Source organism: Pseudorca crassidens, chromosome 6 (assembly GCF_039906515.1).
Source record: "Pseudorca crassidens isolate mPseCra1 chromosome 6, mPseCra1.hap1, whole genome shotgun sequence".
Classification (NCBI taxonomy): Eukaryota; Metazoa; Chordata; class Mammalia; order Artiodactyla; family Delphinidae; genus Pseudorca; species Pseudorca crassidens.
Window position 1 is genome coordinate 5056264 of NC_090301.1, and position 15375 is coordinate 5071638.

At 51.0% G+C, this 15375-nt stretch overlaps 1 protein-coding gene across 15 annotated transcripts in view; it reads right to left on the bottom strand.

Moving 5' to 3' along the window:
* AGAP1 (ArfGAP with GTPase domain, ankyrin repeat and PH domain 1) overlaps positions 1 to 15375 on the bottom strand; it is a 559516-nt gene that overhangs the window by 344367 nt on the left and 199774 nt on the right. For all 15 annotated transcript variants that reach the window (XM_067740138.1, XM_067740144.1, XM_067740143.1 and 12 more), the window contains one exon: positions 679 to 764. In XM_067740138.1, coding sequence (XP_067596239.1) covers positions 679 to 764 — 86 coding nt within the window. The remainder of the gene's footprint in view (positions 1 to 678; positions 765 to 15375) is intronic.

The following is a 15375-nucleotide window of genomic DNA, read 5'->3' on the forward strand; positions in this document are numbered from 1 at the left end:
TGGTTTGCAGCGGCAAATAATCCGGGCTGAGAAGCCTGGTGGGCAGCCTGGCAGCAGTGCTCAGATTTCCAAATCCCATCCAACTTTCTAAATGACTGTACTGCTCTAGAGATCAAACACAGGATAAAAGGAGAAAAAAAGGGCTATAGACACTTCCAGATGTCAATTCAGCTGAGTTGACAAATCAGTGCAGATTCTGCTCTTCCTTCCTTCTTAAAAAACGCAAAGTGGGGCTTCCCTGGTGGCGCAGTGGTTGGGAGTCCGCCTGCCGATGCAGGGGACACGGGTTCGTGCCCCGGTCCGGGAAGATCCCACGTGCCGCGGAGCGGCTGGGCCCGTGAGCCATGGCCGCTGAGCCTGCGCGTCCGGAGCCTGTGCTCCGCAACGGGAGAGGCCACAACGGTGAGAGGCCCGCGTACCACAAAAACAAAACAAAAACAAAAACGCAAAGTGAAAATCAGCCACACAGCCCAAACTTCCCTCCAGGTTTCTGTCTGAAGGAACAACGGAATTAGTCTCTCAGGGATGAGAAAAACCTCAGTACAGAAAGCATGTTCCTGGGGCCTCTCACCTTTTCTTGTATGCACCTGACCGACTTCTCAGAAGCACCTGTGGAGTCAGACCCTTCCCAAGGAGGCCCAGGTGAAAGCGGGTCACCAGTGTGCGCGCAGTACTCACCTGTGCCTCTGGAGGGCCCCCTTCATCCCTGATCAGCAGCAGGTAGCTCTGTCCGTCGACAACAATCTCTTTCTTGAATCTGCCACCTGCCACACACACAAAAAAAATCTCGTTACGCGGGAAAGACAGAGCGAGGGGAGGGCAAACAGACGTGGGCTTCGCTTGTGGAAAAATACACCCTAGGCTGTGGCCCTGGGGGCAGCCCTGAGTGTTTAGTAGGAGTGGGCTGCGGCTCTGCCTCCAGGGACCCCTGGACTTTAAAAGAACTACTGAACTCAGATTCAAATATCCATCCTTAAGAACCCGTGTTCCTTTCTAGTTAGAATACACAGCCTCCATGCAATGCCAGGATCACTCGTGGCTCAGAAGCGTGGGATTTTAATGCAGGCTTTGTGTGTAAATTCAGGAATTCTCTCTCCCTGGGAACACGCTGATACCGAGTCCAGAAACAGAGAGCCCGGAAATTGTTCTCTCGTTGGGTTCACAAAACCGAAACGAATTGTATCTGCTGATCAGGGGCCTGGTCTCCAGCACGTTGGCAAATTCAAGGGCTGAGAATCTGTATTCTCCTCAAGAGAAACCCAGTTCTTGGAAGGAAAACATAGAACAGCATGGGGATGGTGTTTCCGTGTTCACAGTTCACAGGGAAGGGAAGGGTGCTCAACTACCACACACGGGTTAGACACAAACTACTGGATGGCAGCTCCGCACAGGTGGAGACACAGCAGCGCAGCTGGCGGACGGAGAGCGTTAGAGACCACGCTGGGTTAGCGAGAGACCACCAGGGGCCCCGCCGGAACACTGGGGGGACGGGGGTGGCCACGTGAAGGCGGCAGGGGCTGACCCCGCCCACGCCCAGGTGCCTCAAGCACCTCCCCTCAGCGCCCCGGTTCGGACTGCTAGGCCTCCCCTGGGCAGCGGGAAATACGTCCACTTCCGGGTCCCTCTGCCACGCCCTCTGCCACCTCCAGAGACAAACGACTTCCCACGCTCTGGGCTCCGAGCCTGCGGCAGTCACCCCTCACTGGGCTTCGGAACTCGTGGTCTCGAGGGGAACACGCCAGCACCGGCGCTCACTTCAGCTCCTCGGCACAGAGGCCTTCCAGAATCACCAGCTAACCCCGAATAACTGGAAGCCCGCGAACCTCGCTGGTGGAGCTTCCCCACCGGCCCCAGAGGCTGGGTGTCGGCCCCCTGCCCCCCAGAGTCACACCTGGCTCTCCGCCACAGTGGCCCCTCGACGACGCGGACCTTCCCTCCGAGAGTCCAGGGTTTGGGCCATCCCAGCGCCCGAGAAGCAGAAACTAGACTCCCCGTCCCAAACCACCCCACCTCACCTCACCGCACCCCTAAGAAGTGTCCGCAGGTGGGCCTCTGCCACGTGAGGCTGGGGCGGCCCGCGGGGAGGTCGCCTCCGCAAGCGAGCACGCATGCGCACACGGCCGCTCCCGCCCCGCATTCCCCCCAACCCTCCGCCCCGGGCACTCCGTCACAGGCAAGATGCACGTGCTTAAAGAGCAAAACTTCGAAAACCGAAGAAAACTTTCCAACTTTAAAATGGAGAAACCCTCATTTTGATCCCCCTCACCGCCGACACCGAAAAAGGAGGGCAGACTCCGTGGAGAACGGACGGAGGGAAACACATCTGTGGGCCGGGGGCGGGGTACAGAGTGCATGCGCGCTGGACCAGACGGGCTGAGGCCCGCTCTGCACCTGCGCATCTGGCTGTAGGAGGATCCACAGTGATTCACGGTCCCTGTGCCCCGCAGCTCCCCCAAACGAGCGCTGACTCCCAGCATCTGAGCGCATGGAGGCCAGCCCTGGTCTGATGAACTCAGGTTCGACCTCCACGAGGCTTCACAGCTGCCCTGGGCACGCTGGTCTCACACGGCCAATTCCTCACTAGTCCACGTGGTCTCCAGAGCAGGAGGGGGGAGCTCCCGCAGTACCAGCACCCCTCCGCTGCCAGCCGCCTCCCCCCATCTCCCTGGGGAGCAGGCACCCGGTGGGCGTCACCATGCAGCTCTCCCGGAATGACGCCCGCTGATGGCCCTGCTCCTCCCCTGGGTCTCTATGCCCTCGTGTGTCTTACAGGGTAAGGGCTTGTTGGATGAATTTCACATCTATTCGTTCATTCACTTTCTTTCACATATTTTTGTAGAGTCACGACCCCAAGTTATGTGTCCAGATAGCTGAACAACAATACTGAAGTTAAGAAAGGTTTGCACAGAGTTCTTTCCGCTCCTCTGCTTTGTAACCTCAAGCAGAGGCCTCTGGACCTAATTTTCATCAGCTCTAAAAGGAGGGGTGATTCTCTCCTCCATCCTTAAGGCCCCTTCCAATTCTAAAATCACTTTTCACTTCCCCCCTAAGATATGTAATTAGTATGTCTCTTCAATATTTTACAATTGCAAATATTAGACACTTGCAATGGACTTCTGTGTTTTCTCTGGTGTTATACATCAGGAAACAAAAATGAAACACTCAAATGCATTTGCCATGAACCCAAAGGTTTGATTAGATAAAATTCAGCCAGGTGTTTAAGCACCCAGATTGTGAAAAAGTAAGACTACGATTAATAAAATTATATATAAAAAATAAACTCCTACTGCTGATAGATTGTCAGCAGGCTCAACGGGAACACAGACAACTGGGTACTGGAGAAACACAGCCCAGCAGGTAAATAAAATTCGACTTCAAAATCCGTTTTCTACAGTTCACTTTAGAGACACAAAGGGAAAAAACCTTGGGATGAAGGTGGGGGTGCTACCAAGCTGGTCTACACTCCCCAGGGGCCACCTCTCTCATTATCTGAAATTCAAACCCGCCATCCATCCCAGCCATTAGATCTTTCCCTACCGAAATGTTAGAGCACACTACCAAACTTACATCCAACTTCATTTCTAATGCAGATTTTTAAATGCCTATTTTACAATCCTATTTCCAATTACAGTCATCCCTCAGACTCCACAGGAGACTAGTTCCAAAATCCCTTATACAAAATGGTGCAGTATTTTCATATAACCTACACACATCCTCCCATATACTTTAAATCATCTCCAGATTACCTATAATATCTCGTACGGTATAAATACCGCGTAAATAGCTCTAAATTCAGCATAAATGTTACGTAAATGGCTGCCAGCATGAGACAAATTCAAGTTTTGCTTTTTGAAACTTCCTGTAATTTTTTTTTTTTTTTGAGTGTTTCAGATCCGTGGCTGAACGAATCTGTTGATACGGAGGGCTAGCAGGTCTGCTGCACCGAGCTCTGTATTCCCAGCATTTAATGCACAGCCTGGCCTGCGGCCCATGCTATAAACTTGTTACACGAATAATCGTCAACCGTCTCTGACTGCCAAATACTATTACATAACATTAAGGTACCTGGGGGGTAGTTTTACTTTTAGAAAGTGTACCCAAGTCTGACCCCTGTATTGGGAACGATCAACATGCCCTTGGCTCGGCCCACCCGTGCATACGTGTGCAGTGTCCCCCACACAGCTGCCTGCCCACCGAGTACACAGGGGTACAAGGGCTCTGTACCTGTGCTGACATCTCCATGAGAAGGGAAAACGGAGATCCCTCCCGCACTTCAGTCTGTTCCTTCCAGAGATGCCGTGAGGTCAGCAGAGGTAGAGAGCACCACGTTAAGTATGCAGCAAACAGGTAGAGATAAGTGAGCAGAACCAAGTTCATCTCTGGGCTTTGATGTTCGTAACTGAGTCTCGCTGGACAGAAGTGTTTGCATCTCGTTAGAGCACACAGAGGGGACATTCTTCTTGTCTGAATTCAACCTCACATGCAATTTATTAAATTTCTGGTTCACTCAAAGTCTAGTTTTCAGAGTTTCCAGAAAACTGCCCTGGGAAACTTTGTTTGCCCTTCAGCTTGCCTTCTTAAGCAAGTCAAGGTCTTAATTTCTTCCAAAAATGAGTAAAAGATGGACCTGAATATACCTACCAAGAACAGGGATGCTGGATGTGTTGTGAATAGCACACCAGGAAGAAAAGGTCAGTTGTTTTGTTTCTTTAATATCTTGAAAAAAAGACTCAAGGGGGCCCCTTATAATCCACTGGTAACCAATCAGTATCAAGGTTTCAAGGTTACTACCCTGAGTCCTGATCTCATGCTGGGGGAACCAGTTTTGAATCTGGGATGCTGGCGTAGGTAAAAACAACTGGGTTCCCTCTACTCTTTAAACTCAAGCTAGGTAGGATGGACCTACAATGGAGCCCTATTAAATATAAGGGCTGTCTACACTGAAGGACATATAACCATCTCACCTGGGTTGGCATTTCTGCTTTAAGGGGGAAAAAAGAAAATCAAATTTTCCTATTCTCAAAAAAAAAACAAATCTTGTTGGGAGTAAACACTGCAACAGATGTTTGACATTTCTGTCTTTTTGGCTAATTGGACTAAAAGATATTATCATATCATTAACAGCTCTCCAGGCAACAGCAAGCCTTGTAATACTTTACAAAGCACTTCTCTTCCCACATCATGTCCGTTGTTCCTCACAGCATCTTGTGATGCAAATATCACCATCAACCTCCACATCTAACTTGGCTGGAAAAGAAGTTCAGACACTGACCAAACCCCCACAGCCAGCAGGCATGAGACCCAAACCCGGAAGTGCTGACTGATTCTCACCTCTGCCCTCTTCCCTGTGGATTTCTGCTCAGACAGTTCACGGCACACAGTGTCCACAGACGAGCTTGGAATCTTTCGTGTAATTTCCTAGCACCCACAGGGCAACACCGAGAATGTAGGGCAGTGGGGCTGAGGATGTCTTTTCCTCGCTCCACTCACAGCTCCAGAAGGGAACTGCCTTCAGCCCCAAATGGTAATCATCCCTGTGCTTAGGAAACTAAAAAGAAATAGACCTGCCTATCACTTTGTGTCACAGGGAAGAACCTTTTGTATTCTATTACAAGTTAATCATTAAAGGGATGTTGCCTATAAGCTTAAATGATACATAATGGCCCATCTCTGGGAACCCTGCCTCCCAGGTGGTGAGCATTAAGCTAAAATACTTTTGTTTAGTTCACAGGAAACATCCTGACCAGGCCCACCTGTGAATGACCGCAGGAAGGAAGAAATGAACACATCCCCTCAGGAAGCTGATGGGAACCAGTAAGTGTTTGACTTTACTCCCTCCCCTTCTCGTATAAAAGGAGCCTGAATTCTAACTCAGGCAGGATGGTTCTTTGGGACACGAGTCCAGCATCTTCTCGGTTTGCGGGCTTTCTGAATAAAGTCGCTCTTCCTTGCCCCAGCAACTCATCTCTCCATTATTGGCCTGTTGTGTGGTGAGCCGTACGAGCTTGGACTCAGTAACATGTTTCATTTTTTTTCCTGCTGATTTCCATCTTCACTCTTCCACGCATAAGCAAAGGATGAATATCATACTTGAGTTTAAAAGTGCATTTGTGGAGCACGCTATTTCCCTTTTCCATAAGAAAGGGGGGGGGCATTATTCCAGCATCTGATCAGACAAAGTCAAGCTGCTAAGACCCTCCCCATAGCTGCAAGCTGGCCTCACATCTTGTCACCCTCACGAGGCCCCAGCTCAGGAGCACCTGATTTTCCCGGAGGAATAGTTTAGAGATTCTTGTCATTTGTAACATTTGCCTAAAATTTTCTTCTTACTTAGCCCCAGAACAAATATCTGTAAATGTTGTTTTTCCCTAATTATTTAGGACTGGCGGGATGAGAGGACTACACTGGAGACAACTATGAATATTTTCATTTCTCCCCGGGAGAATATGAAAAGTCTGATCATGAATGTGCCAGAAAGGCTTTAAAATTGATTTTGCTCTTTTAACTTTGATCAAAATACTGAAGTCGGGTACCTATTACTGAGGTTTTGGAGAAGTTTCATATCATGACATTTAAAAGGGATTTTGGATCCCATTATTATTTTTACACTGGGGAAGAAAAATTTTACTGGTTACACGTCCGTTTACAAAATTTAACCAAATCAGACTTCATTTCCCCTGCCAAGTTTTAAAAAACTTACACTGTTTAAAAAAGGGGAGGGGAGGGCAGGGCTTCCCTGGTGGCGCAGTGGTTGAGAGTCTGCCTGCCGATGCAGGGGACGCGGGTTCGTGCCCCGGTCCGGGAAGATCCCACGTGCCGCGGAGCGGCTAGGCCCGTGAGCCATGGCCGCTGAGCCTGCGCGTCCGGAGCCTGTGCTCCTCAATGGGAGAGTCCACAACAGTGAGAGGCCCGCGTACCGCAAAAAAAAAAAAAAAAAAAGGGAGGGCAGGGACTACTATAAAAATGTACTAACACTAAGGATCTAATTAATGCGTGTGATTGGTAAGTTCACGGGTGAAATGCTCACGCTTATGACTTCAGGTGAAATGGGGTTTAACACACAGGCCACGGTCTTTAACAACTTCTTTTCACCCAGACCTGAGTAAAATAAAGAAGGAAGACGGAGACAGAAGTCAAAGTTCCAGGGTAAGACGAAAGGTTTGAACTTTGCTATAACCAAATTTCCTTTCTTCCATATCTAATAAAATGAGGGGGGGGAAAGTAAAAGCCAGATAAAAAGTTCACCATCCACCAAGAAAAGAAGCCAAGCTTTACAGAACCAACCTCGAAAACACTGACCTTAAGAATGAACAGGAGGACTCCAGCACTGGGTGGAGAGGGGCTCCAGATCCCCCAGGGAGAGGGTGCTCAGGAAGGGGCAGCATGGCCTTTGTGCCCTGTCCCCCGACAGTTAGGAGGTTCCCAAACGAGCAGCCGCCAGGGCTCTCTGCAGGCCAAGTGCCTGCGATACCCAGACTGCAAGGAGGGGCCCCCGCAGGGAGTGACATATAACACAACCCCCGCCCAGCCCGCGCGGAGGCAGGGGACCTGGCGCAGGGCATCCAGCAAATTCCTACGGACTGCAAGCGCCCTGTGTGTCAGGGCAGCTCACCTTTGTCTGGAGGAGATGCCCTCAGAGGACAAAGGGACTCATGATACACGGCGATTCTCAGGGAAAGTAACATCCAGCCTCAGCCTTCCGTGCTTCCCTGCAGGGGCCGGGGGTGTGACGGAGGTCTGGGAAATGGGAACTTGGGCAGACTGCGCCAACCCTCTGGGCCAGGGATGTCTCCTCTAGCCTGTGTCCTGCCCCAGGAAACTAGATGGCAGGGGGCTCCCCACGTCCCGTACCTGACCCAGGACGAGTGGCCAGCCTATGTGAACGGCCTGGGCAGTGCGTGTATCCCTGCCCTTGACTACAGTCGAGACAGCGCCAATCTCAGCAAAGGGGAGGAAAAAGCTAAAGAGATGGTGAGACTATCATGCAACGATAGGGCAAGGGGAAAAAGACAGGGAGGGATTGCGGGAGTTCCCTGGTGGCCTACTGGTTAGGACTCCGGGCTTTCACTGCCACGGCCCAGGGTTCAATCCCCGGTCGGAGAAATGAAATCCTGAAAGCCGTGCAGCGCAGCCCAAATAAAAGGGGGGGCGGGCTGCAAGGGAGCCCGCAAAACCCAAACAAAACTCAAAAAGCAGAAGGAAATCCCTTCTGATACTTACCTCCCTAATGCCACGTATGAACAGACACTGAACAAGACAAGAACTCCAGGGAGAAGACACCGAAACAATGAGGGAAGAAATGGGAACCTCTAGAACTGAGGACCAAACCAACATTTTGGAACGGACGAATACAACGTGAAAAAGTAAGGGAGAGAAGAAACACCGCTCAAAGCTGAAATTCTGACATGGAGGAATGGCTTGAAATAAACTCCGTCAAGATGAAAAAGACAGAAGTTAACTGACAGGAAGACAAATGAAACTAACAAAAGGATAAACGGCACCTCTGACAACAACTCCCCAACGAAAGAGCTCAAAGACTATTCAGAGATAAAATACAGAGGCATTTTCTTGAAATGCAAGAAGATAGGAACCTGCAGATCAAAACAGCCCATGATCTTCCAAGAGAAAAAGACAGACTCTCAACGTCACTTTAAGGATGGAGCAAAACCAAGGCCCTGGTGAAAAGCTGTCACGCCAGCCAAGACGGGGCTCTCATCCCACAGCCGGGCCCAAGGTGCAGCCCCAGGAGCACACTCCAGGGCCACTTCAGGGGGCTGGAAAATGGCCAATGGAATAAGCATTTTTTACATATGTACAACTGGTGTTGAAACGGCTGTCACATGGCAGGTATGTTACACACTAACCCAGAGACCAAGATGGCGGCTCTTGCTGCATCAGGGAACCTGGGCAGAGGCAGAACCCACCTGCTGGGATACGGGGAAAGTTGCGGCCTCGCCCTGGCCTTTTAAAAATCTCATCCTGCATTTGTTTGCGCCTGAAAATCATGAAGATTGCACAAGCAAGCAAACTGCTTGGGACATGTCCCACCTTCCGTGAGGGACAAGCCGGGCACACGTGCGGTGACAGTTTTTTGTGTGATGCAAGTAATTTAAGCAACAACAAGGAGATAGTTAACCAGCTGGCTCTTGGCGATGTCACAGTGCACTCAGTGCTGACCGTGGTCTGGGGGGCGGGGCTCCTACCTGAATACTTCTATGGAATGAGAGTCACTGCCTTCATTGATTCAACCTGGAATTTCAAGAGTGCTACTATTCCTACTACTTCAACACTTCTGGATGTATTCCTACTACTTCAAAACTTCTGGATGTATTTAATGGAAGAGTACCTTGAAATGGCGAATAAGGTGAATATGTACATATACATTTATACATATATATATATATATTTAAGTGTCACCTGTGTAGCTCAGGTTTTCTTGACATCAAGTAAATAAAATCAAAAATTAATTGGATGAAAAGGCAGATATAAAACTGAAACAGGAGCCCCTTAAGCCCTATTCTGTGTTCATAAAACAGCTTTATTGCTGTCTCTGATAAGCAATGAGTCAGAAACTTATAAACTAGAACTTGTACAAGTTTTATTAACAGAACACCATGATGTATCAGAGATCTACTTAAAACATTTTGTAAAAGCGGTATTGCTGCTCAAAAAAGAAGCCGGAAAATTAATGTTTGGGGAAGTGGTTTGTTGCCCAAGAGTTAAATTCAATTTCTTTACTTCCAAGAACTTTGAGAAAAAGGTAAATTAGCAGCTTAACACATGAAACCCATTAAGAGTTCTCTCTTCCAAGTGCTATCTTCTCACGACTAAAACAAACACAGAAACCCTGGGAAGGTGCAGGCTGGCTGGCCTGGACCAGTCTCCAATCATCAATGTCCAGGGACAGGCCCAATTCCACTTTCGTAAGTTTCATTAGCTTTTCCCCTGCAAAAAAACACTAAAATGGCTGTAAGATAGGATTAACCCAACAAAATGTTCTCTGTAATCACAGCGGCAGAACCTCAGGTACTGCAAAGAATAAAACATGCCCTGCGATACCGGCAGCCCCAGAAGAGGCCGGCAGGTCCTGGAGGCAAAGCATCCTTCTTCTTGTGAAGATGTCCACGGGCCCTGTGGTGGACACGGGACACTCTCCGGAAAGGGAAGCCTGGACTTTGCTGTCCTCAGCTCACGCTCCAGGTGTGATGCTGGCGCCTGGGCCCGCAGTCTGTTCCCTTGGGCTCAGAGCCCCAGGCCCATTCAGGCTGCCCTGGCTCCACACACTCAGACTTCCCTGCAAAGCTGTCTTTGGAAGTTAGGACCCACCCCCAAAGTTCACATACTATCCTCCACTGAACTCAGTACTTTCCCCAATAACTCAGCAGCTGTTCCAAGGGACAGGCAGCCTGCAGGGGCCGGCACGGCCCAGCACGCAGGAGACCTGGTGACCTGAGGTCCCGCTGAGGCCCCTGAACGTGGGTGCTGAGCCGTCAGGTGGGCTGTGGCCATTTCAGGACAGCAGAGTGTGTGTATCCAGGCAGGGGGAGCGCAGTGCAGAGGAACGGGCTCGAAGCCGCCCGCCAAGGGTCTGCCTCTGAGCTGGGCGACCCTGTGCGGCTTCAGTAGCGGCCGGTGCCTCAGCTCCCTTGTGTGAAAACTCAACGGGCACCACCACCTGCCTCTGCAGCCACAGCGAAGGTAAGCGGGAGCTGATCTGCGGCAGCCGTCAGGCTCCCGGAACACTACCTGTGTCCCCTGAACACCAACCAAGCTCTGCTGTGTTACACCGGCGACTCTGTCTGGGGACTTGCACATTGAGGGAGAGTCTCAAAGTGAAATTCAACGACAAGGAAGAACCAAGACCACAGTAAGCAGAGAATGAAAGAAATTCCCTCAATTCGCTCAAATTCCCATATGAAAACCAGGATTCCCCTTAACACTCTGTCACATTTCCAGGTACTCTGGGAGATCCAGGGTAGTAATCATTTTTCCCAAGTCTGAAGAGCTCACAAGATACCAAGGTCTGGACGGTGCTACTCACACTGCCCCAGGGAGAAGATTTTGTGAGTCCGAGTAACCATCTCAATATTTATCCACGTGTACGGCGTGTCTCTAATCTCAGACGGGGACTTGCATGCAAGCAAGCAATAGAGGAACACAGGGGAATGGACCTGATTGACACTCCGCCTGTGACGCAGTTTGGCTCTTAGTAGTATTTGGCAAGGGTTCTCCCCCTGTGTTCGCCACTCCCCGTCTCTGTTAGCTCCCTACACTGGGGCAATAGAACCTTGGTCTTCAGAAGCACCACTCAGCAAGCATTTAGCAAAGCCCGTTGTGGGCCAATAATCAGCACAGTGCTGGTGAACAGAGTGAACAGGACAGAATCTCTGACTCTCAAGGGCAGCGGGAGGACACGGGAACTGACCAGGAGAGCCAGCTGGGTGGGGTATGGGAGGGGACCGGGCACCAGGAACAGACACAGCCTGTGCCCCCTGGAACCCGCTGGGAACCCACCGAGCGGACGGGATCGGGGGGCATGTTTTCAGCCAGCCCCCTGAAGGAGGAAACAGCCACGTAATGATGGGCCCCTCCCTATAAAATCTAATACACGGGCACATCTCAGAGCTACTGTGGCTTCAGTTCCAGACCACCGCAATAAAGCGGGTATTGCAGTAAAACGAGTCACGGGAACGCTGGGGGTCCCCAGTGCATGTAAGTTACGTTTATACTATACTGTAGTAGTCTATTAAGCAGCATTATGTCTAAAAAACAACATACATACCTTAATTTCAAAATACGGCTAAAAAATGCTGACCATCATCTGAGCCTTTATCAAGTCATAACCTTTCTGCTGGTAGAGAGTCTGAAATATTTCAAGAATTATCCAAATGTAACACAGAGACGTGAAGTGAGCAAGGGCTGTTGGGAAAAATGGCACCGACAGACTCACTCGATACGGGGCTGCCACAAACCTGCCATTTGTTTAAAAAATAACAAAACTGCAATATCTGGGAAGTGCCAATATGCCTGTGTGACCAAAGAAGTAAGCTGTTTGTTGGAAATGTTCCGATACCCACTGTGGTGGCTGTACGTGAACATTCCAGCATCTACTACAGTCTCTGAAATAGTTCGGTGGTGAGGGGAATATTAGTCGTGCACATACTTGTTTCCCTGGGGGGAAATGTACTTAAGGTTATTTGTTTGTTTTATTTTTAGTACTCTGCACATTTATTTTAAGCATAAAAAGGGATGAATTACAAAAAGTACTGCAGATTCAGGAGAAAAGAGCCCAGCTGCTCACCTGGTGCCTTTAAATGAGGCCAAATCCCGCCAGCCATGGCCTGGGACGAGCCCAGGGGCAGCAGCCTCAGAAAAGGGGGTGAGGAGGTGAGCTGGCCAGCGCCCAACAGCACCTTGGTGGGTTGCTCAGCTACCAGCACACGGGCAGATGGTCTCTTAGTCCCTCAGATTTTACTGCTCTCAACTAGTGTTTCCCACGTGAAAATAACTTGTCATTAAAAAAAAAACTGTCGTGTCAACTTTGTTTTTGAAAATGCAATTGTTGAATTGGACACGTAAAAGTACTGGCTTCAGAACTGTCTGTCCACACACATTTCTCTGAATATAAATCAGGTGCTTGTTTCAAGAAACTAAAACAGGATGGTGGTTGTGAGATTAGACCCTATGGAGAAACCCAGAAATCCTCTGCATTTTAATACCTGATGTGTTGACACTGCAGAGCAGGGTCACAAGCCATCACGGCGAAGGGCCACCAGACAGTGGCCTCGCGGGCAGTAGCCTTGCTTCGGGGTCGGGGGCGGGGAGGGGTTGTTCTTGTTTATTTATTTTTACAGATCTTTAAAAATGCAACAATCCTTCTCAGCTCAGGAGCAGCAACAGTACAGGGAGGGGGTGACGGCTATGGGAGAGCCGTCTCCCCTTTGATATTTCTTCTGGGGACATGTCACTTTTTTTTTTTAATTTATTTTATTTTTGGCTGCGTTGGGTATTTGTTGCTGCGCGTGGGCTTTCTCTAGTTGTGGCAAGCGGGGGGCTACTCTTCGTCGCGGTGCGCAGGCTTCTCATTGCGGTGGCTTCTCTTGGTGTGGAGCACGGGCTCTAGGCACGTGGGCTTCAGTAGTTGTGGCTTGCGGGCTCTGAGCGCAGGCTCGGTAGTTGTGGCACACGGGCTTAGTTGCTCCGTGGTATGTGGGATCTTCCCAGACCAGGGCTCGAACCCGTGTCCCCTGCATTGGCAGGCAGATTCTCAACCACTGCGCCCCCAGGGAAGTTGGGGACACATCACTTATTGTCTGGACTGTCCTCTTCCATTTCCGGGGGCGGGGGGAGAGGTGGAGGCTCACTCTCTGTAACTGTCTCATTCCCATGGAAACACTGTCAGGACTTTAACAGCAGGATTCCAGGGGGCTCTGTCTCCGGGTCACTGTGCCCATCCTAGAGGGTGATCTGGTCTCTGAGAAGGCCAGCACCCTGTGAGCTGGACACCACCAAGACCTGGAGCAAAGCCCACCACCCAGGGCTGGCAGGAGACAGACTGCCCTGGGGTGGGGTGTGAGTGTGTGTGTGTGTGAGTGTGAGTGTGAGTGTGTGTGTGTGTGTGTGTGTGTCTCCCTCTCAGGCAGATTCGGAACCTGCCCAGCCCAGGAAGCCCCTGCATCTGCATCTTGGAACACACTTAGCTTGCACCTGTACTGCCAGGCTCCTGCCCAAACCGGAAGGCGGGCCAGGGCACATCCTACAGCCAGTACTTCGTGGGACTAATAAGCTGCCGCCCCTCCTGATGGGGCAGCAGTGGGTCCAGTGGTAAATGGTCCCCGCGGCTCATTCCCACCGTTCTGTGTTAGCTCCAAGGTCCAGAGGTTGTCTGAAGACTCCTCCCAACTGCCCTGCTGTGTCCCTCGCCAAAGCCAGCGCCTGTGTAATGACTGCTGGGAGCCCAGGGGTCCGGCCCCCAACTCCCTTCAGAATCCTTCTACGCACGAGGGCAATGGGAGATGCACATGCTGGCAGCCCGGTCCACCTGGAGATCACGCGGTCACACCCGCGTAACTGACAGTCCCTGCACACAACCTCCCCCTTGGTTCAGCCTCACCCGCTCCCCTCCGCTGCATGGAAGGAGTCGAGGACACACTGCCACCTGGTTTCTGTCACCAAGCCCCACCCCCTCCACACTTTCAACATGCTTGTCCCCCCCAAGTGGCCCTCAAAGAACAATGCTGCTCTCTTCTTTTGTTTGTGGTGTTGCCATTTTGTAAAAGAAGCAAAACGGTAAGAAATGGGGCTCAGAAAAGGATGGCGTGCTGGCCACACATGGTGCCCCTTGGGCCACATGGACGGAACCGAGCAGCTTCCAGACGCAAGTCAGGGGGGACCATCTGCTACATTCATAACTCTTCCCGAGCCAAGATCCTGCCTCACAATCCCTCCCAACACAGGACATCCAGGAAGCCACTACGACGGGTAGAAGACTACGCTGTGAGTCGCATGTGGTTTCCACTTCTGGCCTGGGTCAATCATCAAAGAATTGATTTGGTCAAACCATTTCAGTCATGTCGAACTGTCACCTTTTGTAGATAATGGGCAGCCGTACGTGGCGTGCAGCAGGTGCGCACGTACGCACACGGGGGCCTGTCCCAGCCCCTCAGGTCTTGTGCCCACGATGCCCCAGCTCTCAAGGGGCACCTTGGGGGTCCCTGAGTCCTGCATGAGGAGATGACGTGGAGGGGAGAGTCTGCGGGCACCTTCATCACACTACACACCCTCCTCGTGTAATTCTTTTTTTTGGCACTTGGCCTATTTTGCTACTGGTATTTTCCCTTCTGCTGCCTTATCTCCACGTCCTGGCCCTGGGAGTTGACCATGGCCCCAGTGGAAGTCTGCCCTTAGATTTCGAACATCCAGCAGGCGTGACCTCCCAGCGTCATCCTACAGGCGGTGCGTCTTCTTCACGCGGCAATCCCGTCTCGCACCAGCCGTGGCCGGAAGGTGGGCTCCACGCTGGCACATCCATCCCCGTCCCCGTCTGGAACGTAAGCCTGGCCCCCTGACCCACTGCCCCGCATCTGCCGGTGCTGCCTGCCCCCCTTTCTTTCTCCTCTGCCCGCCCCGAGGCTGGCCTCAGCCGGCATTTCTTCCTTTCTGTACAAACTTGCACAGAGAACCTCTCAACCTGTGGTCAGACTGCCTCGGTCAAGGACTGGTTATGAGTCTCAGATCTTGCCCTTCCCTGGGACCAATAAAATGGGGTGGGAGGGTGGGAGAGAAGTGAGCCTGTGAAAGGCAGAGATTTGCGAAAGGAAGCACAGAGGTGAGAGCAAACAGGACCTGGCCCTTCTGGTCTCCGGGGCGCCCTGT